At 33.9% G+C, this 25,730-nt stretch overlaps 1 protein-coding gene across 1 annotated transcript in view; it reads left to right on the plus strand.

The window, feature by feature from the left end:
* Positions 1 to 10,279: 10,279 nt before the first annotated feature.
* LRGUK (leucine rich repeats and guanylate kinase domain containing) overlaps positions 10,280 to 25,730 on the plus strand; it is a gene marked incomplete at its 5' end in the record, with an annotated part of 61,358 nt that continues 45,907 nt past the window's right edge. The window contains 7 exon segments of the mRNA XM_083860635.1: positions 10,280 to 10,466; positions 10,469 to 10,494; positions 12,769 to 12,876; positions 13,683 to 13,764; positions 15,246 to 15,346; positions 16,723 to 16,804; positions 21,106 to 21,230. Coding sequence (XP_083716761.1) covers positions 10,280 to 10,466; positions 10,469 to 10,494; positions 12,769 to 12,876; positions 13,683 to 13,764; positions 15,246 to 15,346; positions 16,723 to 16,804; positions 21,106 to 21,230 — 711 coding nt within the window.

Here is a 25,730-nt window from a genome sequence, read left to right on the forward strand (position 1 = left end):
TGTTCTCCAAGGCTCCATCAGTGTGAAAATGATTTTCTGGGTCATCCAGTGCAACCCTCAGCTACCTCAGACCAGCTCTGGAGGATTTTCAAGAAGCAGAACCCATCAGTTCTTGTTGTTAGAAATCTTCTGAGAGCTGTTTTTCCCCTCATTTTAGGATAAAATTAAGATAAAATAATTATTATTATTTATTAATAATCTTTGCTGATCTCAGGCTTTGCAGTCCACATTTCCCACCCACCCAGCAGCTGTGCTGGTGGGGGCCAGGACAGATGGGATAAAAATCAGAAAAATCTCATCTTTGGGAGTATTTTTGAGTCTAAAACAAATGAATTTAAACTGTTTTTCCTTGAGCAGCAGTGACACTCAGGGTCTCACCTACAGCAGGTGGAAAGAGAAGATTTTGCAATTGAAATAATTAAAATTTACAATTAACTGGTGTCTCCTCAAGAGCTCAGGCTCTGAATCCTCTCCAAACCTTCATGATTGAAATAAATATTTCAGATTACACCAAGGAGAAAGGCAGGAGCAGCAATGTGGGAACACAGACCCCAAAAACCTCATTCCAGCCCCCCACAGACATTCCCTGCTCCACCTTCCTCTCTACATCACAATAACATTGGACTCGATGCTCTTAGAGATCTTTTCCAACCTTAATTCCAGGATTTTTCCTTGCAGCAGCATCTCGGAATCCTCACCAAAGGATCTTTACTGGATTTTTTTTTTTTTCCTGGGGTGGTGGTTTTGGAATGAGCAGAGTGTTGTCTCCAAAAGAATTCCTGCTGAAAAAAAAAAAAAAAACTGGAATTTTTCATTTGCTCTCCTGAGTTAGATCCTGGAGTTGGGAAAACTCTACCAGGTCGTGGTTTAAATGAAAGATTCCTTTGACAGCATTAATTTTGGGAATTCCTGCCCAGTACAACCAGCTGGTTCATCCATTGGGTGAGAAAATTCTGCTCCTTCCCTTCATCACCTGGGTGATGAGAGCAGCACCAACCACCAGGACAAGGATTCAGAACAATCCTTTCCTTCCCCAATCCCAGGAGCTTCCCTGACTTGGATCACAAAGACAAATCTTTGTTTGAACAGCAGAATGAGCAGAAATTTGCACCAGGAAAAGCTCAGGTTGGATATTGGGATGATTATTTCCCCTCAAAAAGCTGCTCGGGGAGGTTTGGAATCCCCAACCCTGGAAGGATTTCAAAGCCACGTGGATGTGGCACTTGGGGACATGGTCAGTGGTGGCCTTGGCAGGGCTGGGAATGATTGGACTCGATGATCTCCAAAGCCTTTCCCACTTCCCAAATAATTCCACAATTCTCACGAAACTACGACAACACCATCAATTAATCCCCACAGTATTTTAGTAATTAAAAATCATCCAACTTTACATGTGTTATTGTTAACAGTCATCAATGACACCCGTCATCTGAAATATTCTTAATGGTTGAGTGTGTGAGTGTAACACACCAGGGATGTGATTTCAAAGCACAGAAATTGGGTTGTTTATCACAGAGAGAAAAGGAGGCTCAGGGGGGAACTCCTCACTCTCTACAACTCCCTTACAAGGGGTTGTAGCCAGGTGGGATTTGGTTTCTTCTCCTCCAAACCTCAAGTTTTACCAGGTAAGGTTTAGATTGGATATGAGGGAAAAGATCCCCTTGCAAAGGCTCTGGTTGATGTTTGTTACAAACTGTCTCCAACTAACAGTGGGATGTGGGGGAGAGATTTTGGGAACAATTCCTGTTGACAGAGCTGGGCTGTGGGTAGAGACAAGCTGTCGTGGTTGGGAGTAAATAACAAACCCCTCACCGTGTCCACAACACCCTCCTCAGCATCCCTGAGCCACACTCGGGGGTTTCCTCTGAAAAACAGACACCAGAGGCTCCTGAGGAGTTTGGAAAGTCCCCTGAGGGCACATTTGGTCATCAGGTGGTTGAAGTTCTGTGCTCTCCACCACCCTTTTGGGTTTGGGCCAAGTCCCTCACTGGTGCTCAGGTGTCCTCGTGGTCCTGGCTGGATTTATCAGGCTCTGCCCATCCTGGATTTATCAGTTTTTGGGGATGGAAGAGAAGCTCAAGGCTCCTGAAAGCATCACCAGCCCTTGGGAAACTTTTCTGCCTGCCCAGCACTGATTTTTTTCCTTTGCTGTTGTCTGGTTCATGTTTCTCCATCCCAGCCTATGGAAGTCAGTCGTGTGGGACATTTATAACTCATTTGCAGTGGGAGATGGTTTCCCAAAGGAAAAAAAAAACGCAAGAGGGTGTTGAAAATTGTGCAAAAATCCCAGGAGCCTTTTTTATCTTCGATCTGAGCTGTGCAGAGCACGACCTACCCCAAACCTGCCCTGCAGGAGGGACCCAGTCCTCACTCTGGGATCTCTTACAAGAGCAAAGAACATTTCCAGTTCTGCATCCAGAGCTGGGATCCAACAGCAGCAGGACCTGGAGATGCTGGACAGAGTCCAGAGGAGGTCCCAGAGCCAGGCTGGGAGAGCTGGGAATATTCCCCTGGAGAAGGGAAGGATCCAGGGAGAGCTTCCAGAACATTCCAGGGCCTAAAGGGGCTCCAGGAGAGCTGCAGAGGGACTGGGGACAGGGACAGGACACAGGGAATGGCTTCAGATTGGAAAAGGGGAGATTTGGGTGGGATCTTGGGAAGGAATTCCTGCCTGGGCTGGAATTGCCAGAGCAGCTGTGGCTGCCCCTGGATCCCTGGAATGTCCCAGGCCAGGCTGGAAATTGGGGCTGGGAGCAGCCTGGGACAGTGGAAGGTGTCCCTGTTCATGACAGGGATGGCACTGGATGGGCTTTGAAATCCCTTCCAACCCAACCCATTCCAGGATTCTCTTCCCTTGCACCAATCCTTCCCCACAAATGTTTTTTTCTGTCCTGACATGACCCTGCAGGACACAGCAGTTCACAGACAAAGCCTGGAGATTTTGTTTTGTAAAGCCCCATGAAATGGCAGCAGCTCTGCCAAAAATCATTGCAGGGAAGTGCTCCTTTGGTGCTTAAAGAGACAAGGAAATACTTCTCCAGACCACAAACCCCAAATGTTTCCACGGGGGCTGTAAATGTTCATGAGGGTTCCACAATTTCCTTTTTACAGCCTCAATAATCTTTACTGGGTTTTAATTATCCCACGATCTCGAAGCCTGTGCCAGACACAATAGGAAAGGTGGAAGGAAAAAGCAAATTGCTCTGGTTCCTTTCACAGGCTGAGTGTCAGCCTCCAACTCATCCTCTATTTAGGGTTTCTTCTCTTTTCTTTATCCTCTTGATTAAGGATAATACAAACCTGCCTGGGAGATATAAATCCATGTATTGGATACACACACATGGGCATGGATAGGACAGGGATGGATGGATGGATGGATGGATGGATGGATGGATGGATGGATGGATGGATGGAGGGATGGATGGAGGGATGGATGGATGGATGGATGGATGGATGGATGGATGGATGGATGGATGGATGGATGGAGGGATGGATGGATGGAGGGATGGATGGATGGGTGGATGGATGGAGGGATGGATGGATGGATGGAGGGATGGATGGATGGAGGGAGGGGTGGATGGATGGATGGATGGAGGGATGGATGGATGGATGGGTGGATGGAGGGATGGATGGAGGGATGGATGGAGGGATGGAGGGATGGATGGAGGGATGGAGGGATGGATGGATGGATGGATGGATGGATGGATGAGGGATGGATGGATGGATGGAGGGATGGATGGAGGGATGGAGGGATGGATGGATGGATGGATGGATGGTGGGATGGATGGATGGATGGAGGGATGGATGGATGGATGGATGGAGGGATGGAGGGATGGATGAGGGATGGATGGATGGATGGATGGATGGATGGATGGATGGATGGAGGGATGGAGGGATGGATGGATGGATGGATGGAGGGATGGATGAGGGATGGATGGATGGATGGATGGAGGGATGGAGGGATGGATGGATGGATGGATGGAGGGATGGAGGGATGGATGAGGGATGGATGGATGGATGGATGGATGGAGGGATGGATGGAGGGATGGAGGGATGGATGGATGGATGGATGGATGGATGGTGGGATGGAGGGATGGATGAGGGATGGATGGATGGATGGATGGAGGGATGGAGGGATGGATGAGGGATGGATGGATGGATGGATGGATGGATGGATGGATGGATGGAGGGATGGAGGGATGGATGAGGGATGGATGGAGGGATGGATGGAGGGATGGATGGATGGATGGATGGATGGATGGAGGGATGGATGGATGGAGGGATGGATGGATGGAGGGATGGATGGATGGAGGGAGGGATGGATGGAGGGATGGATGGTGGGATGGATGGATGGATGGATGGATGGATGGATGGATGGATGGATGGATGGAGGGATGGATGGATGGATGGATGGAGAGATGGATGGAGGGATGGAGGGATGGAGGGATGGATGGATGAACTCCCCATTTGATATCAAGGTGTGGATCCCCCCAAACTCATCCCCTGCCATTCACAGACAGCTCTGGCTGGAGAGGTTTGCTGAGGAGCCTTTCCACTGAGGCTCTCTCTTTGTCTTTTACTGCAGCAGTTTTATTTTATTAGCATGAATCATAATTGCAAATCTCATTCTGGCTGTGCTGGATGGCAGCGGAGGGGAGGGCACTCAGACAGGAGAGGGGAAGAGGTGCCAAGAGGAAATTAGCACTGCAATAATGTCATTTCTGCTGCTCACAGACAGGCAGGGAGCTCTGTCTGAAGTGGAAAGGAGTCGTTTTACAGAGCTGAGACACCACAAATGGCCACTTGCACACCGAGGCTCTGGGATTCATTCTCACTGTGGAACACCCTGTGATACACAAGCCCCACTCACCATTACAGACCTTGGCCACAAAGCTGCCTGTGCTGTAATTCCAGGAATTTATTACTCAAGGATTCATCCCACCACACTTTAAATACAGAGTTGATGCCTGGGGAAGGCTGACCTGGAACAGAGTCTGGACAGAGCCAGAGAATGAAGTAGAGATTTATTAAAAGGCCTTTAGGATACACCTTGGGCAGGACAAGAGCCTGGCCAGGGCTACACCCAAGGTGAACCCAAAATAGTCACAAAATGGATGACCAGTCACAAAGTCTCACACTTTTATAAGTTTTGGTCCATTTGCATATTGGGGTTTGTCCAATTACAACTTCAGATTGTGAGGTCTCATCCTTTTTGTTTCTCTCTTCACCCCACCCTTGTTTGTGCTTTTGGGGCTGAAAGTTGTCCTTGGTCTTCATCAGGAAAAGGATTTGTTTTGTCTCCCTGCTCTGTGCAGAGCTGAGTGACACTGACTGTGAGACTCAGAACTGCACAGAACCTGGAAAACATGAAAGCTCAAACTGAAGGCATCACAGTGACCCAGATCAGTTATATCCCAACCTGAGCCTGGATCTCCAAGGCTGTGAGTGCAGAGCAGGGAATGGTGTCCCCTGAGACTCTGTGCTCCAAACTGGTGATAAATTCCAAAGGAAGCTGAGATCCAAGGAAGTCAAATGTTGCTCTCCAGGACACAGCTCTCCTTGGTGGACTGGGCCTGTTCTTTCATTCCTGGCTGGGAAATTAGGATTCCATCCCAACCCGAGCTGGAGCCGCCCGTGCCCTGCAGTTCAAGTTCCCACTTTTGCACTGAGCAGGGAGCGTGCTCAGAAATGAGGTGTTTTACTTTATTTTCCATTCCTTCCTTTGCTGATTGGATTTAACCACCGAGCTGGGAACAAAAAAAAAAAAAAAATCCCGAGGTAGCTGTGGCCAGCATATAATCATTAAATTTGCTTTTGGATGACCTGTGCGAAATTCATCAGGAGCAATTTATTGGGAAGTTCATTGCATCGGTGTTCATTATTTACTCTGTTAAGCTGAGGCACAGTGGCAATCAGGGGAGAAAATTGGACTGTTCAGGCCTTGGATTTGGGTGTTTGTAATTTCCTCCACTGAGCTGCAGCATGAAATGTGTTTGGCACGGACAGATCCCCCTCTCGGGCTGCCTCAGCTCATCCCTTGGCCACTGTCGGGAGAGGAGAAAGCACTGGGAGAAGGAGAGGGAAACACACAAAGCAGTTGGAATCCTGCCCCTGGTGCTGAGCAGTTCCAAAGGCCTGTGGTGAGCTTAATTAATATTATTTTCCATGCCTCTGTGCCCCAGCTGGGGCAGAGCTGCTGCTCTTGCTCCTGGCTGAGCAGGGACTCACAGGGACTGTCCCCTGTGCTGGCACTGCTCAGGGACACCCTGGAATCCTGGGGACAGCTCTGGCCAGTCATGAAAACAAAGTGTTGGAGCGTGTCCAGGGAATGGAGCTGGGAAAGGGTCTGGAGCTCCAGGAGAGGCTGAGGATCCAAACTTCGCACCACAGCCATCCCTGCAGTGATGCAGGGTTGGATAAAGGCTCAGGTTCCAGTTACATCCTCCATCCTAAACCTCTCCTTTCATAGGACCAGGGAATTGTGGAATGCTTTGGTTGAGAAGGGACTTTGAGGATCACCCAGTGCCACCCCCAGCCATGGGCAGGGACACCTTCCACTATCCCAGGGTGCTCCAAGCCCCAAAATCCAATCTGGCCTTGGAATAAAGATGGGTTTGAGTAATGGGAGCATTCCCCAAACCCACGGAGGGGCTGGAGCAGGTCCAGGGAAGGGAATGGAGCCCCAGGAGGGGCTGAGGGAGCTGGGGAAGGGTCTGGAGCCCCAGGAGAGGCTGAGGGAGCTGGGGAAGGGTCTGGAGCCCCAGGAGGGGCTGAGGGAGCTGGAAAGGGGCTGAGCCTGGAGAAAAGGAGGCTCAGGGGGGACCTTGTGGCTCTGCACAGGAGGGGACAGCCGGAGGGGATTTGGGATCTAATCCCAGGGAACAGGGACAGGAGGAGAGGAAACGGCCTCAGCCTGGGCCAGGGGAGGTTTAGATTGGATACTGGCAAAAAATTCCTTCTCCAAAAGAGTTGTCCAGCCCAGAGCAGTGAGGAATCCCCATCCCTTTAAAATCCATGTGGCATTTGGGGACATGGCTCAGTGGTGGCCTTGGCAGTGCTGGGGAACAGCAGGACTCAATGACCTTTGCAGTCTTTTCCAGCCACTCTGTGATGTCCCAAGCCACTCCTGACCCCTCATCCAAGACTTTCCAAACCTCTTCAGGGTGCTGGCAGCTGTCCCCACACAGGGCCTTCTCCACATTCCAGGCAGCCACCTCTGATGTGACACACACACTCCTGCCACCCCAGTGCAAAATTTTGGGAAAGTTCAGCAAGAAGCACAAGAAAATCATGGGGAAATGAGTAAACCCAATCCAGTGGCTGCAGGGAACTGATTTAAGGAGCTGGGATGAGCTCCCAGCAGGAATCTCAGGAACACAGCCCTGGGAAGAAGCTGAATGGAAGGCGTCAAATAAATTCCCACCTCTGTCCCAGGAAAGCTGGGCCTGCAAAGCTGAGTTTAATGGGATTTAAGTTCTCTTCTCCTTCTCTCTCAGGAGCATTTAGAGTTTCCTCCTCATTTCCTTGACCCAGCTGGGTCCTTTTATTGCCTGGAGCTTCCTGGTGAATTCACAGCTGAGTGAATTCCTGTGGGGCTTTTACAATTGCAGGGGGCTGCCCATAAATCTCCTTTGCATGTGGCAGGGATTTGGGAGCTGATTGTTTCTATAATTGAACAGTAAATCAATGTATTTAAGGCCAGTGTTGGCCATTAACACTCCTGAGCAGGAAGTGCTCCCTCTGTCAATAGTGGGGAGGTTTTTATGAGGACAATAACTGCAGATTTACAGCTTCAGCTCTGAGGTTTTGGGGTTATTTTTAATGGTAGTTCAATGTCTGCAGTTCCAGAGTCAGGAGAATTTGGGGAATGTTTCACAACGCAGCCAAGCCGAGTTTGAAATTCAAAACAAAATGGAATATTTGGGGGAAATATCTCACCCACCTGTGCCCCATCAAATGTTTCAAATACTCCCCAATCGTTTTATCTGCTGGATCCATCTGTGGGTGGCTCCATTCTGTCTGGTGACACGGGTCTCTTAAATTCTTCTCCCGAGGTTTTTGGTTATTTTCATTTGGATAAGAAACAAAGTCAGCAGCCTTTATGTGACCCTCCACACCTTCTGCTTTGGTCAGTTTAGATGTTACAAAGAGAAAAAAACCTCCAGTGTTTTTACTGTTAACTCTATGGTACAATCAGAAAATATACATTTATCACCTTTCTAAACTCTATTAATAAAACATAATATAGTACAATTATACTTAGAGTGTTCATGTTAATATTTGTAAAAAGCCAACTATATAATATGCATTTATAACACAATACAGTACAATTATACATAGAGTATTCACTTTAATATTTGCAAAAAAGCCAACTATAAAATATGTATTTATACCATAATGCAGTACAATTATACATATAATATTCATGTTAATATTTGCAAAAAGCCAACTATATAATATGCATTTATAACATAACACAGAACAATTATACATAGAGTATTTATTTGAATATTTGCAAAAAAGCCAACTATATAATATGTATTTATAACATAATACACTACAACTGTACATATAGTGTTCACTTTAATATTTGCAAAAAAGCCAACTATATAATATGCATTTATACCATAACACAGCACAATTAAACATAAAGTATTCACTTTAATATTTGCAAAAAAGCCAACTATATAACATGCATTTATAACATAATACAGTACAATTATACATATAATATTCATGTTAATATTTGCAAAAAGCCAACTATATAATATGCATTTATAACATAATACAGTACAATTATACATAGAGTATTCATTTTAATATTTGCAAAAAGCCAACCATACAATACACATTTATACCATAATACAGTACAATTATACATAGAGTATTCATTTTAATATTTGCAAAAAGCCAACCATATAATATGTATTTATAAAATTTGGCAAAATCACATAGATTATTTTTTTTCTTTTTCTTTTTTTTTTTTTTTTCTTAGCAATAACCGCCTCAATTGGGAGTCACTTTATGGAAATTCACTGTAATAATCCCCATCCCCAATATTAAATTGTTTTAACCACATGGATAAGTCCTTTCCCCATGTTTATCTTGCAGGGACTTGTACAAAATTCTCTTCCTTTTGCCCTTTATTTTCTGTCTTTTCATTCTCATTTTTACCCCATTCTGCAACGTAAGAAAAAAATAAAAACTCAAATATCTTTAGCACTTTTACTTCAAATTTGTATTAGGAGCAGGTTAGTGTCTGTAAGATATAAAAACAGCGATATAAAAACAGGATAACATATAAAGATTTCTCAAAAGATGTAGTTTCACTTTCCCCTGCTGTGACAGTCTCATCTCTCATTATTTCCAAAAATTTGGCAAAATTATCTAGTTTTTTTTTCCCTCATCAGTTCTGAAATTGTATCTTTTTCTTAAGGAAAAACAGTTTTTCACCACCAACTATGGAGCATTAATGGCAAAAAAATATAGTAACAGAGATTATATTTATATTTATATTTATATTTATATTTATATTTATATTTATATTTATATTTATATTTATATTTATATTTATATTTATATTTATATTATTCCCAGGCCTGTTCCAGTGCAACTGGAGGCATAAAATTCATTTTAAATCCTCCCTTTAGGGGAGGAAAAGAGACACAGTCATTTACTGATCCCTAAAAATAAGAGGTGTTTTGCCCTTCAGTCTTTTCGCCCTGAAATCCCTTTTTTATGCTATTTTTGGCCTTTCCCAATGGGAGGAAATAGTCGCCATTCACATCCTCCTGGGGTGTCAATGTTAAAACACAAATTTGGCTTAATAAGGGTCCGGATTACTTTATGGTTGACCAAAGATGTAGAATAAACTCAAAGTTTATTACAGTAAAGGCTCTGTGTTCGCCAGAAAGTCTTTTTGCGCCTCTTTATCTCCTTAAATCGATGTATTTATAACGTTTATAACTTTGTTTTGCAGCTCAAGGCGGGAACGAGGCCAATGGCCGCCTCAGGGAGGCGAACTACAACTCCCGGGATGCTCCGCGGCATGGCGGACAGAGCGAGGACACTCCGCCCTGAGAACCACAATTCCCATGATGCATCGCGGCAAGCTCTGCGTTCCTATTGGCTGGCTGCGTGGTTGGCGGGATCACCGCCTTCAGGCAGCGGCGCTTTCCGTCTCCATGGCAACGCGTAAACAAATGGCGGCGGCCGTGCCTGAGCGGAGCCGGGAGCGATAACGGAGTTTTCTCCGTCTCCTCCCTCCTTATCACAGCTCATGGCGGGCGGCGAGCAGGACGGGAGAGAAGGGCGCCTCGGCAGGCGGCTTCGTCCTTCTCAGGAGTTGCCGCAGCCCCTCGCTGAGGGGCTCCCCGAGGAGCAGCCCCAGCCGGGCCCGCCTCGCCCTGAGGAGGAGCAGGAGGAGGGCGGAGAAGAGGAAGGGTCGGAGCGCTCAGAGGTTCAGCCCAGCTCTTTGGGGAGGGGTCTGTGCTTGTGGGGGAACTGCCCTTTCCCTCCCTCATCGCTCAGTGTAAATGTGGGGGGAGGAAGGGGGGAGTGAATGGGGCATCAGGTAGTTTGGGCTGTGTCCTCTCTCCTCTCCTTTTGGCTTTATTTAGGGTCCCTTCCATCCCCCAGGTCTGAATCGTCCCTCTCTCACACAGAATCAATTAAATTAGAAAAAACCTTCAAATATTGCCAATTCCAACCATTTAGCCGGCACTCCCAACTCTCCTGGCCATATAAAATTAAAGATAAACTGGCACATCTATGGCCAAATCATCCCCTATTTAAATTCCCAGCCCTGAGCTTTATTAAACCCCACAAACCATTCCCTGGTTTTTTTTTGTTAAAGCCACGCCGCGGTTCATCAGCGCCATCTGTCAAAAAGATTTTTTGGGTGGTTTTTTTTTTTTTTCTCTGAAGAGGAAAAAGCTACTCACGCCGAAAAAAATGGGAAAGAACTTGCAATAATGTGAATTTTGGGGTGCAGCGCCCTGTTAAATGCTGATGTTAACATCCATCATCAGTGGGGATCAACAGTTTGGGGAATGGGTTTCAGCCAGAAGGGAAAAAAAATTAAATATTCCAGCAAAAAAAAACTTGATGGAGTTTCTCAAATAGATGGAGTTGAAGTTTGTTTCTGTTTTGCTGTTTTGAGGGCGGAGTTTATAATTTTTTTCCTAAATAATAGTGGGGTGGTGAAGTGTTGGAAACAGCACTTGATTGAGGATTTTTATCAACCTTGTTCCAAATTATATTTATATTTATATTTATATTTATATTTATATTTATATTTATATTTATATTTATATTTACATTTATATTTACATTTATGTATTTATATTTATATTTATGTATCTATATTTATATATCTATATTTATATTTATATCTATATTTATATCTATATATAGCTATATCTATACACATTATTATTATTATTATTATCATTATATTCATTATTTATATTATTGAACCCCAGCAACCTCCTATTTATATTTATATTTATATTTATATTTATATTTATGTTTATGTTTATATTTATATTTATATTTATATTTATATCAAGATTTTTATATATATACCTATACATTATTATTATTATTATCATTATATTCATTATATTCATTATATTCATTATTTATCTTATTGAACCCCAACAACCTCCAGATTCTCCCAACTCTAAAATTTCCCTTCACAAACCTCTCCTTAACCCATTTTCTCCTTTTTCCTGGTAATTTTAGGAGCATTTGAAGGGTGTTTTGGATGAAGCCGCTGCTGCTGAGGGACTCCACACCTTGGGCACATTTCACTGTTTTGAGGGCATGCTTCATCACTTATTTCCATAATAATAATAATAATAATAATAATAATAATAATAATAATAATAATTTTCTTAATGGGGCGATGAAGTGTTGAAAGCAGCACTTGATTGAGGATTTTTATCAACCCTGTTCCAAATTATATTTATATTTATATTTATATTTACATTTACATTTACATTTACATTTATGTATTTATATTTATGTATCTATATTTATATTTATATTTATATATCTATATTTATATCTATATTTATATCTATATATAGCTATATCTATACACATTATTATTATTATTATTATTATATTCATTATATTCATTATTTATCTTATTGAACCCCAGCAACCTCCAGATTCTCCCAACTGTAAAATTTCCCTTCACAAACCTCCCCTTAACCCATTTTCCCCTTTTTCCTGGTAATTTTAGGAGCATTTGAAGGGTGTTTTGGATGAAGCCGCTGCTGCTGAGGGACTCCACACCTTGGGCACATTTCACTGTTTTGAGGGCATGCTTCATCACTTTTTTCCCTAATAATAATACTAATAATAATAATAATAATTTTTTTCTTAATGGGGCGGTGAAGTGTTGGAAAGCAGCACTTGATTGAGGACTTTTATCAACCCTGTTCCAAATTATATTTATATTTACATTTATATTTATATTTATATTTATATTTATATTTATATTTATATTTACATTTACGTATTTATATTTATGTATCTATATTTATATTTATATATCTATATTTATATCTATATTTATATCTATATTTATATCTATATATAGCTATATCTATACACATTATTATTATTATTATTATTATTATCATTATATTCATTATTTATATTATTGAACCCCAGCAACCTCCGAATTCTCCCAACTCTAAAATTTCCCTCCACAAACCTCCCCTTACCCCATTTTCCCCTTTTTCCTGGTAATTTTAGGAGCATTTGAAGGGTGTTTTGGATGAAGCCGCTGCTGCTGAGGGACTCCACACCTTGGGCTATTCAGCCCCTGGCACTGACTACGCTTATCTTCATCTCACACTTCCAGTGAGTACAAACAAAAAAAAAAAAATCAATTTAAGGTGCTTTTCTACACAAATATTTCCTTTTTTTAAATTTTTTATTCATTTTTTATTTTTATTCATTTTTTATTTTTATTCATTTTTTATTTTTATTCATTTTTTTATTTTTATATTTTTATTTTTATTTTTTTTATATTTTTATTTTTATTCATTTTTTATTTTATTTGCTTTGTTAAAAAAAAAAATGCCAAGAGGCAGATTTTTGTCTCTGCCTGTTTCATGTACAATTTTTTTGATAAAGCTCATTGCTCAGTGAAGTTTTTTTTTTTTTTATGTTGTAGCATCAACAGTGAGATTTTTATTATTATTATTTTTCTTTATCCAGTCCTCAGGTGTAAAAAATGTATCTTCCTGCTCCAGACAGCTGGAGGTAAAAAAAAAATAAAAATAAAAATAAAAATAAAAATAAAAAAAAAATAAAAATAAAAATAAAAATAAAATAAAAATAAAAATAAAATAAAAATAAAAATAAAAATAAAAATAAAAATAAAAATAAAAATAAAAATAAAAATAAAATAAAAATAAAAATAGGAGAGGAATGTGTAAAACACCTGGAATTGCTTCATTCAAGAAATTTAAAGTGGTTGTGTCTTTTCAAAGCTCTCTGCTTTTCCACACAGCTTTGTGTTTTTCCTGACTTTTTGTTGTTTCAAAGTCGGTTTTTTTGGCATTTTCTCCATTTCTGGCTGCTCCAACATCACTTTCTGCACCTCTCCAATGTACCAATTATTAAAATCCTGATTAAAATCTTTCCCTTTTTCCTTTTTCCAGGGTCGTGAGCTGAGTGACATCAGCATCCTCTCTGGATTCATTCACCTGCAGAAAATGGACCTTTCCTGCAATAAAATTAATGGTATGGAATAAACAAACCACAAATTCTTGGCTTGGGAAATTATTTCAGCTGAGAAATGCACCAGACTGGGGATTTTTTAGTGTCACAAAAGCCTGGCTGACATTTTAGTGCTGTCAAAAATCTCCCAGATTTGCTTGATTTCCTTCAAAATATCCAAAATATCCACGGCCCATTAATGTCAATATGTATTTATCAGTGAGAACATGGAATTTTCCAATTCTCAGTTTATTACCCAGAGATAAAATCCCAGCAGATGTGTCAAGGTGAAGGTGGAGATTTGACACAAAATATTCGAGTTGTTGCTTGGTTTGGTTTTCTCTTTGTCAAGGTTTTTCATGGGTGAGAAAAGATTAAAATATTAATTTTTATTTTTTTTTTGCATTTAGAAAGGTGCTAAATGGAGACTGAGATAAACTCCCATCAGTTCTTTCCTTCTTTTTATTTATTTTTTTTTAATTTAACATCAAGTGATAAGACAACCACTTATTGAAATGAGTCCCTGCTCATTTCAATAAGAGTTGATTTTATTTTATTTTATTTTTATTTTATTTTATTTTATTTTATTTTTATTTTATTTTATTTTATTTTATTTTATTTTTTAATTTATTTTATTTTATTTATTTTACTTTATTTATTTTACTTTATTTATTTTATTTTATTTAATTTCATTTTATTTTATATTTTATTTTATTTTAGTTTAGTTTAGTTTAGTTTACTTTATTTTATTATTTTATTTTACTTTATTTTACTTTATTTTACTTTATTTTATTTTATTTATTTTATTTTATTTTATATTTTATTTTATTTTATTTTATTTTATTTATTTATTTTTATTTTATTTTATTTTATTTTATTTTTATTTTATTTTATTTTATTTCATTTTATTTTATTTTATATTTTAGTTTAGTTTAGTTTAGTTTACTTTATTTTATTATTATTTTATTTTACTTTATTTTACTTTATTTTACTTTATTTTATTTTATTTATTTTATTTTATTTTATTTTATTTTACTTTATTTTATTTTATTTTATTTTACTTTATTTTATTCTATTTTATTTTATTTTATTTTATTTTATTTTTTTCCTGTGGAAGCCAGATATGAACAAAGCAGGGACTTTTTCCATATCAACCACTCATTTGTGGCCTAAATAACTTTCCCTCCACTAATTGATAACTCAGGACAGAGTGAATCTGTCACTCTAAAGGTGGAAAAAATATAAAAATAAATTTTTGCTTAAAGACAACTCAGCTGGCAAAATTCAAATTAAATGTCGAACTTGGATATTTATTCTTTATTATTTATAAATTTATTTTTTTTCCCCTCTAGGAGAAAGTGTTAATCCATCTGATTTCTGCATTTTAGGCATCACTTTCTGAATGTGCAGCTCCAAACTGACTCTTAATTAAAAAAATCTTTTTTTTGCCTTGATGATTTTTGCATTTCAGGATTTGCCATTTGATTTTTTTTTTTCATTTCTAGATCTTTCCTGTATCAGCCACATGCCGTATTTAACAGAGCTGGATGCTTCCCACAACCAACTCACCACATATTTTGATTTTAAAGCACCTAAAAGCCTCAAGGTAAGCCTGCAAAAAGAAAAAAAAATGCATTTTAAAGGTTTAAATTCAAAACCGTTTTCTGAATCAAAGTTGGTGTTTGATCATAGGGAAAAGTCAATTTTTATTCTTTCTTTATTCTTCTTTCTTACTTCAGTTCATGTTTTCCCTTTTCCTTTTTCCTTTTCCTTTTTTCTTTTTCCTTTTCCCTTTTCATTTTTTCCTTTTCCTTTTTCCTCTTCCCTTTTTCTCTTCCTTTTTCTTCTTCCTTTTTCGTCTTCCCTTTTTCCTTCTTCCTTTTTCCTTTTTCCTTCTTCCTTTTTCCTTTTCCCTTTTCCTTTTCCCTTTTTCCCTTTTTCCCTTTTTCCTTTTTTCCCTTTTTCTCTTTTTCCCTTTTCCTTTTTCTCTTTTCCCTTTCCCTTTTTCCCTTTTTCCCTTTTTCCTTTTCCCTTTTCCCTTTTCCTTTTTCCTTTTCCCTTTTTCCCTTTTCCCCTTTTCCCTTTTCCTTTTCCCCTTTTCCCTTTCCCTTTTTCCCTTTTTCCCCTTTTTCCCTTTTCCTTTTTCCTTTTCCCTTTTCCCTTTTCCCTGTTTCCTTTTTCCCTTTCCCATTCTCCTTTTCCCTTTTCCCTTTTTTCTTTCCCTTTTCCCTTTTCCCTTTTCCCTTTTTCCTTTTTCCTTTTCCCTTTTTCCCTTTTTCCCTTTTCCTCTTCCTCTTCCCTTTTCCCTTTTCCCTTTTCCTTTTTCCCTTTTCCTTTTTCCCTTTTCCTTTTTCCCTTTTCCCTTTTCCCTTTTTCCCTTTTCCCCCTTTTCCTTTCCCATTCCCCTTTTCCCTTTTCCCTTTTTCCTTTCCCTTTTTCCTTTTTCCTTTTTCCTTTTCCCTTTTTCCCTTTTTCCTTTTTTCCCTTTTCCCTTTTTCCCTTTCCCATTCCCCTTTTCCCTTTTTCCTTTCCCTTTTCCCTTTTCCCTTTTTCCTTTTTCCTTTTCCTTTTCCTTTTCCTTTTCCTTTTCCGTTTCCCTTTTCCCTTTTTCCCTTTTCCTTTTCCCTTTTTCCTTTTCCCTTTTTCCTTTTCCCTTTTCCCTTTTTCCCTTTTCCTTTTCCCTTTTTCCTTTTCCCTTTTTCCTTTTCCCTTTTTCCTTTTCCCTTTTTCCTTTTCACTTTTTCCTTTACCTTTTCCATATGTTTGTGTCTCTCTTTTATTTATACCTTTTATTTATATTTCTATATATATTTATGTGTTGTTTATTTATATTTTTGCTTATTGATTTTTATTTTATTTATGTCTTTTATTTCCTACCCTGCATGAGGTGGGAAGGTGGAACACAACAAACTCCCAACCAGAGTAAATACTGAAGAAATAACCCTGAATTCCTCTCCTTTTTAATTTAATTTTTTCCTTTAGGAAGCAGATTTTTCACACAATCAAATCCCAGAAATGAAAGATTTATCAGCCTATTACTCACTCACCAAACTCCTGCTGGATTGTATCCTTTGGGGAATCTTGGATGGGAAAAAAGTTGATTTTTTTTTTTGCTATTTCTTCAAATAAATACCTGATTTCTTTGTATTTTCTCCTTTATGTCAATTTTATCCTTAAAACTGAGATGAAATTTTTAATTTTGATTTTAATTTTGATGCTGAAACTGAATTTAATTTAGTTAAGCATTAAAGGTGTTAAAAGTGGGAACATTTTGGGGATTTTCCTGCTGGAGGAACACAAAAACTCCTTTTTTTATCGTGGAGAAGTTAAAAGGGGAGATGTCCCTTACAGAAATAATAAATAACAATAAAAAAGGGATTTTTAAATCCCAAATATTAACAGGGAATCAGCTTGAAACACTTAAATAAAAAAGAAATTTGTTGTTTAATCTTAGACCAAATTAATTATGCAAGACAAAGTTGGTTAGTGAAAATAAAATTAATTTTTAAGAGAGAAAACTTCCTGGAGTTTTTGAGAAAAGCACAAGGTTGTTATTATTATTAGTATTATTATTATTATTATTATTATTATTATTATTATTATTCTATATTATCATTATTTATTATTATTACCAATTATTATATTGGTAAGTTTATATAATTACCAGTATCATAAAATAATATTTTAATTTATATTTTATATAATATTTTATTATCTATATTATATTTTATTATATATTCATTTTACATATATTATATTTTTATATATTTTATATATTATATTTTAATATATTTATATTTTTATTTATTATTTATATTTACAAAACATGCAGGTGACACAAATCCTGTCACAAATAAATTTATTTTTGTTATTGTTATTTATTATTATTATTATTATTATTCTATATTATCATTATTTATTATTATTACCAATTATTATATTGGTAAGTTTATATAAAAACCAGTATCATAAAATAATATTTTAATTTATATTTTATATAATATTTTATTATCTATATTATATTTTATTATATATTCATTTTACATATATTATTTTTTATATATTTTATATATTATATTTTAATATATTTTATATTTTTATTTATTATTTATATTTACAAAACATGCAGGTGACACAAATCCTGTCACAAATAAATTTATTTTTATTATTGTTATTTATTATTATTATTATTATTATTATATATTATATTATTTATTATCATTACCAATTATTATATTGGTAAGTTTATATAATTACCAGTATCATAAAATAATATTTTAATTTATATTTTATATAATATTTTATTATATATATTATATTTTATTATATATTCATTTTACATATATTATAATTTTTATGTATTTTATATATTATATTTTAATATATTTATATTTTTATTTATTATTTATATTTACAAAACATGCAGGTGACACAAATCCTGTCACAAAATGTCACCAAACCAACTCTCCTTTTGCAATCCTAATTTTCCCCTCCTGCAAAATAATTTATATTATTTTTGGTATTATTGGTATTAAAAAGAGGAGGAAAAAAAAGATTTAATGTTTATTTTGTGGGTCTGATGTGTAGATTTTATTTAGTTTTTTTTGCTGCCTTGGATTTCTTCATTTGTCAAGGAAGGTGTTGGTGAAATGGGGATAAAAATCATTTTTTTCTACATAAAAAAATCCCCTAAAAGAGGAAAATTAGGGCAGGATTGGAAATACAGAATTCAGCAAAGTGGCACCAATTTGGTTCAAACATTCCTCACCTTCTACAGACAGAACAAAAATATTTTTTAAAAAAAATCCTCTCTGAAATATCCTGGAATTCATTTCTCATTGACAACAACTAAACTTTCCTTCCCATTTTTAAGTCAATTATGATAAAGATGGTCAAGTCATTATAATTTATTTTTATTTTTTATGCACAACTGACAGTTTTCTAAAGGAATTTTTTAGAGAAGAATTGCCCAAACCAGAAAGAGACATAACTTGGCCAAAAATATATTACAGACCTTTATAGTGAATCATTAAATGCTAAAATTGAATTTATTATTATTCAGTGCTGAGCAATTTACTGCCTTATATTGTGGCTTAAATTTGAATTTTTTCTTGTTCAAACTTTTGCCTAATTCCAGTTGCCCAAACCAGAAAAAGGCACAACTTGGCCAAAAATATATTACAGACCTTTATAGTGAATCATTAAAAGGTTAAAATTGAATTTATTATTATTCAGTGCTGAGCAATTTGCTGCCTCATATTGATGTTTGTGGCTTAAATTTGATTTTTTTTTCTTCAAACTTTTTCCTAATTCCAGTTACCCAAACCAGAAAGAGACAAAATTTGGCCAAAAATCTATTACAGACCTTTATAGTGAATCATTAAAAGCCAAAAATTGAATTTATTATTATTCAGTGCTGAGCAATTTGTTCCCTCACATTGATGTTTGTGGCTTAAATTTGAATTTTTTTTTCTTCAAACTTTTTCCTAATTCCAGTTACCCAAACCAGAAAGAGACAAAATTTGGCCAAAAATATATTACAGACCTTTACAGTGAGTCATTAAAAGCCAAAAATTGAATTTATTATTATTCAGTGCTGAGCAATTTGCTGCCTTATATTGGTGCTTGTGGCTTAAATTTGAATTTTTTTCTTGTTTTTTTTTCCTAATTCCAGTCCCATCCCTGGGGCAGAGTTTTACCTGATTTGGGGCAGATCCAGAATCAGAGGAATTTGAATTACTTGTTCTGCTCTTTTGAGCTGTAATGTTAATTTAAAATCCATTTTCTCCTCCCAGGACACAGTAGGGATAATTCAGATTAAAACAACCCCATAAAAATTATCACTTGAATAATTTCTCTATCAAAAATCTCAAACCAAAGAGATTTCTTAGTTTGAAAGAACTAAGAAATTATTAGGATTATATATAGGATTATTATAATTATTATTATATAATATATATATTATTAATATATATAATAATTATATATATAATATATAATAATTATATATTATATAATTATATAAATTAATTATTATATATTAATTATATATTATATATATCAATTATATATTATATATAATATATATTATATTATATATTATATATATTATATATAATATATTATATATTATATATATTAATTATATATAATATATATAATAATTATATATATAATAATATATATAATATATATTTATATATAATAATTATATGTATTATAATATATATAATAATATATATTATATATATTAATATATATACTTATATATATTAATTATACATAATATATAATTAATATATATTATATTAATATTAACATTATAGTAATATTAATTAATAATGACTAATAATAATCATTATTAATATTGTTCGATATTTAATATAATATCATTTTTTAATATTATCATATTAATAATAATTACTAATTATTATTAATAATTAATAACTGATAATAATATAAATATTATATTAATAGTAATGTTTTAATATATTATTATATATAATAATATATATTAATTAAATATATTAATAGTATTTATAATAATGATTTATTATTATTATTATTATTATTATTATTATTATATATAGTATTATATATTAGGATTAATATAGAATTCATCCTGAAGTGGGATTTAAACCCCTTCAGGATAAATCCTTTTCTCTCCACCTCCTCCACACCATAAAATCAACCTCACCTTATTAATTTATCACTTAATTACTCCTCTTTTTTTTTTTTTTTTTTGTGTTCAAATTATTTTTATTTTTTTTCCTGAAATCTCTGGCCCAGTCAATGAAATCCAGGAGATTTTTTTTCTGTTTAAATTATTTTTATTTTTTTTTTCCTGAAATCTCTGCCCCAGTTAATGAAATCCAGGAGATTTTTTTTCTGTTTAAATTATTTTTATTTTTTTTTTCCTGAAATCTCTGCCCCAGTCAATGAAATCCAGGAGATTTTTTTCTGTTTAAATTATTTTTATTTTTTTTTTTCCTGAAATCTTTGCCCCAGTTAATGAAATCCAGGAGATTTTTTTTCTGTTTAAATTATTTTTATTTTTTTTTCCTGAAATCTCTGCCCCAGTTAATGAAATCCAGGAGATTTTTTTCTGTTTAAATTATTTTTATTTTTTTTTCCTGAAATCTGTGCCCCAGTTAATGAAATCCAGGAGATTTTTTTCTGTTTAAATTATTTTTATTTTTTTTTCCTGAAATCTGTGCCCCAGTTAATGAAATCCAGGAGATTTTTTTCTGTTTAAATTATTTTTATTTTTTTTTTCCTGAAATCTCTGTCCCAGTTAATGAAATCCAGGAGATTTTTTTCTGTTTAAATTATTTTTATTTTTTTTTCCTGAAATCTGTGCCCCAGTTAATGAGATTGAGGAGATCAGAGGCTTGGAGGAATGTCACAGCCTGACCCAGCTGAGTTTATCCCACAACAAACTCACTGCCATCAAAGGCCTGCAAAATCTGCCCATCAGACTCCTTGACCTGGTAAGAAATCAATAAATCTCATTATTTTAATAAATAAATAAATCTGATTATTTTTAGAAATCAATAAAACTGATGGTTTTAATAAATAAATAAATCTGATTATTTTAAGAAATCAATAAATCTGATTATTTTAAGAAATCAATAAATCTGATTATTTTTAGAAATCAATAAATCTCATTATTTTAATAAATAAATAAATCTGATTATTTTAATAAATAAATAAATCTGATTATTTTAAGATATAAATAAATCTGAATGTTTTAAGAAATAAATAAATCTCATTATTTTAATAAATAAATAAATCTGATTATTTTAAGATATAAATAAATCTGAATGTTTTAAGAAATAAATAAATCTGGTTATTTTAAGAAATTAATAAATCTGATTATTTTAAGAAATCAATAAATGTGATTATTTTAAGAAATCAATAAATCTGATTATTTTAAGAAATAAAGAAATCTGATTGTTTTAAGAAATCAATAAATCTGATTATTTTAAGAAATAAATAAATCTGATGGTTTTAATAAATAAATAAATCTGATTATTTTAAGAAATCAATAAATCTGATTATTTTATAATTAATAAATCTGATGGTTTTAAGAAATAAATAAATCTGGTTATTTTAAGAAATTAATAAATCTGAATATTTTAAGAAATAAATAAATCTGATTATTTTTAGAAATCAATAAAACTGATGGTTTTAAGATATAAATAAATCTGATGGTTTTAAGATATAAATAAATCTGATGGTTTTAAGATATAAATAAATCTGATGGTTTTAAGAAATAAATAAATCTGAAAATTTTAAGAAATCAATAAATCTGATGGTTTTAAGAAATAAATAAATCTGATTATTTTAAGATATAAATAAATCTGATGGTTTTAAGATATAAATAAATCTGAAAATTTTAAGAAATCAATAAATCTGATTTTTTAAAGAAATCAATAAATCTGATTATTTTAAGAAATCAATAAATCTGATTATTTTTCTTGCCTCTTACCAAGTTATCAAACCCTTAATAAATCTAAAAATAATCATATTACAAATTCCCAGAGATATCTACAACACTGCACTTTCTATTATTATTATTATTAATAATAATAATAATAATAATAATATATTTATTATTATTATTATAGATATATATTATATAATATATTATATTATATATTATTAAATATATTAACTGTATATATATTTATAAATAATTTATAAATAATAAAGAATTATTATTAATAATAATTTAAAATAATTAAATTAAAAATATACATAAAAATATATATAAATATATATTATATATAAATATATAAATTATATATAAATTATATATGAATATATAAATTATATATAAAAATAATTAAATTTAAAAATAATTAAATTAAAAAATAAAAAATAATTTAAAAATAATAATTAATAAATTAAATACATTATTATTTATATATTTATTAATAATAATAATATTGCACAGAAACACATTTTTAATGCTCTAAAAACAACAAGCTGCTTTTAAACAGCTTTTTTTTTTTTTAACTTTGTAATAAGAATTGAAAAAATATTTAATGGGATTTTAAAAATAAACCCCTATACAAAGTTCCTATTGGCTCCATTATATTTAAACACCCACATAAATATTTGAAATTAATTAATCCTTTATCAGGAATAGAAATATTCATTTCCAATACTTTTTTAAAAATTTAAAAGTTTTTTTTTTCTGTCCTGTAGAAATAAAAAATACCAAATCAAATTGGCTGCTGCAATATTCAGGGAAGGCGTTCATATTTAATATATTTTGAATAATAAATTCAAATAGTGTTAATAAAATTATATTTTTGGATCTCTGACACCTCCAGCAGCTCTCAGTGGGAAAAAATTGAATTTTGGTTTCATTTTTAGTGGAGGAAATAAACTCAGATTGGCCAAATCCCATTGAAAAGTTCTGAAAAAAGGATGAGGATTTTTTTTTAATACTTTTTTTTGTTGTTAAATCTTTAATTAAATTATGAACAAATTCCTCCTTTAGGTGCTGATATCACTCTTGATAACACTGCTTGTCTTTTTAATTGGAAATTATGGAAATTGTGGGTTTTAGCAGAGAATTTTCTTTGGCTAATTAGAATAAAATTCAAGTTTTTTTATTATTTTTATTTCCCAGTGATTCAGTTTTCTCTCCCATTTCCCCTTGATATATTTTTGGATCTATGACACCTCCAGCAGCTCTCAGTGGGAAAAAATTGAATTTTGGTTTCATTTTTAGTGGGGGAAATAAACTCAGATTGGCCAAATCTCATTGAAAAGTTCTGAAAAAAGGGCGAGGATTTTTTTTTTTTTTAATACTTTAATACTTTTTTTTTTTTTGTTAAATCTTTAATTAAATTCTGAACAAATTCCTCATTTGGGGTTTCTCAGGTGCTGATATCACTCTTGATAACACTGCTTGTCTTTTTAATTGGAAATTATGGAAATTATGGATTTTAGCAGAGAATTTTCTTTGGCTAATGAGAATAAAATTCAAGTTTTTTTATTATTTTTATTTTCCAGCGATTCAGTTTTCTCTCCCATTTCCCCTTGATATATTTTTGGATCTCTGACACCTCCAGCAGCTCTCAGTGGGAAAAAATTGAATTTTGGTTTCATTTTTAGTGGGGGAAATAAACTCAGATTGGCCAAATCCCATTGAAAAGTTCTGAAAAAAGGGTGAGGATTTTTTTTTTTTTTTAATACTTTAATACTTTTTTTTGTTGTTAAATCTTTAATTAAATTATGAACAAATTCCTCATTTAGGTGCTGATATCACTCTTGATAACGCTGCTTGTCTTTTTAATTGGAAATTATGGAAATTATGGATTTTAGCAGAGAATTTTCTTTGGCTAATTAGAATAAAATGCAAGTTTTTTTATTATTTTTATTTTCCAGCGATTCAGTTTTCTCTCCCATTTCCCCTTGATATATTTTTGGATCTCTGACACCTCCAGCAGCTCTCAGTGGGAAAAAATTGAATTTTGGTTTCATTTTTAGTGGGGGAAATAAACTCAGATTGGCCAAATCCCATTGAAAAGTTCTGAAAAAAGGGTGAGGATTTTTTTTTTTAATACTTTAATACTTTTTTTTTTTTTTTGTTAAATCTTTAATTAAATTATGGACAAATTCCTCATTTAGGTGCTGATATCACTCTTGATAACACTGCTTGTCTTTTTAATTGGAAATTATGGAAATTATGGATTTTAGCAGAGAATTTTCTTTGGCTAATTAGAATAAAATTCAAGTTTTTTTATTATTTTTATTTTCCAGCGATTCAGTTTTCTCTCCCATTTCCCCTTGATATATTTTTGGATCTCTGACACCTCCAGCAGCTCTCAGTGGGAAAAAATTGAATTTTGGTTTCATTTTTAGTGGGGGAAATAAACTCAGATTGGCCAAATCCCATTGAAAAGTTCTAAAAAAAGGGTGAGGATTTTTTTTAAATACTTTTTTTTTGTTAAATCTTTAATTAAATTCTGAACAAATTCCTCATTTAGGTGCTGATATCACTCTTGATAACACTGCTTGTCTTTTTAATTGGAAATTATGGAAATTATGGATTTTAGCAGAGAATTTTCTTTGGCTAATTAGAATAAAATTCAAGGTTTTTTATTATTTTTATTTTCCAGTGATTCAGTTTTCTCTCCCATTTCCCCTTGAGCTTTTTAGGTTGAAAAGAGTAGAAATTTCTGAACTTTGGGAGAAAAACTGTAAATTCTACTTTGCTGTACCAAAAAGCCTCTTTATTCCACTCAAATTTGCACAAAAAAAAAAAAAAATAAAATTAGAAGCGCAGCTCTAATGAACTGGATTTTTAAGAATTTTCTGTTTTTAAAGGATTTATCCCAAAATTTTATTCACAGAATTTTTTTTAATCCACCTCTGGCTCAGCATTTTGCAACTCCACCTCAGAGCTGAATTTAAGCAGAGATGTAACAAAGCTCAGGAGCCTCCACCTTTATTATTTAATTAATAAACTAATTAAACATTTAAAAGTCAGGGGAAAAAAAAAAAAATGTCAAGGACAGACAAGTGGATTAACATCAGAGTCAGCTGGTTTATTTATTTATTTCAACAGTTCCTAAATATTTATTAAGGGAAGATGAAGTTTCAAGGCTGTTTTAGCACAAGGTGAGGCTGGATGGGAAAATAAAATAAAAAATAATAAAATTTGTAAAGTTGTGGAGGGAGGAATCCTGTGGTGAGACCGTCTGGGGATGGGATGAGGATGGAATTTGTTAATTCCTGCTTGGATTTTTGTGGCAGAAATGAGGCTCTGATTTGGAATGGAACCAGCTGGAGGTCGGTGAGAAATCAGGGGTTTGTTTGATTAAAAAAAAAATAAAAATAAAAAAAAAATTTAAAAAAAAAATTTAAAAAAAATTAAAAAACCAACTTTTTTTTTATTAAAAAAAAATAATTTAAAAAAATAATTAAAAAAACCAACTTTGTGTTCTCAGAAATTTTGGGACTGGATGAAT

This window comes from Zosterops lateralis (assembly GCF_965231275.1).
Source record: "Zosterops lateralis genome assembly, chromosome: 4".
NCBI lineage: Eukaryota > Metazoa > Chordata > Aves > Passeriformes > Zosteropidae > Zosterops > Zosterops lateralis.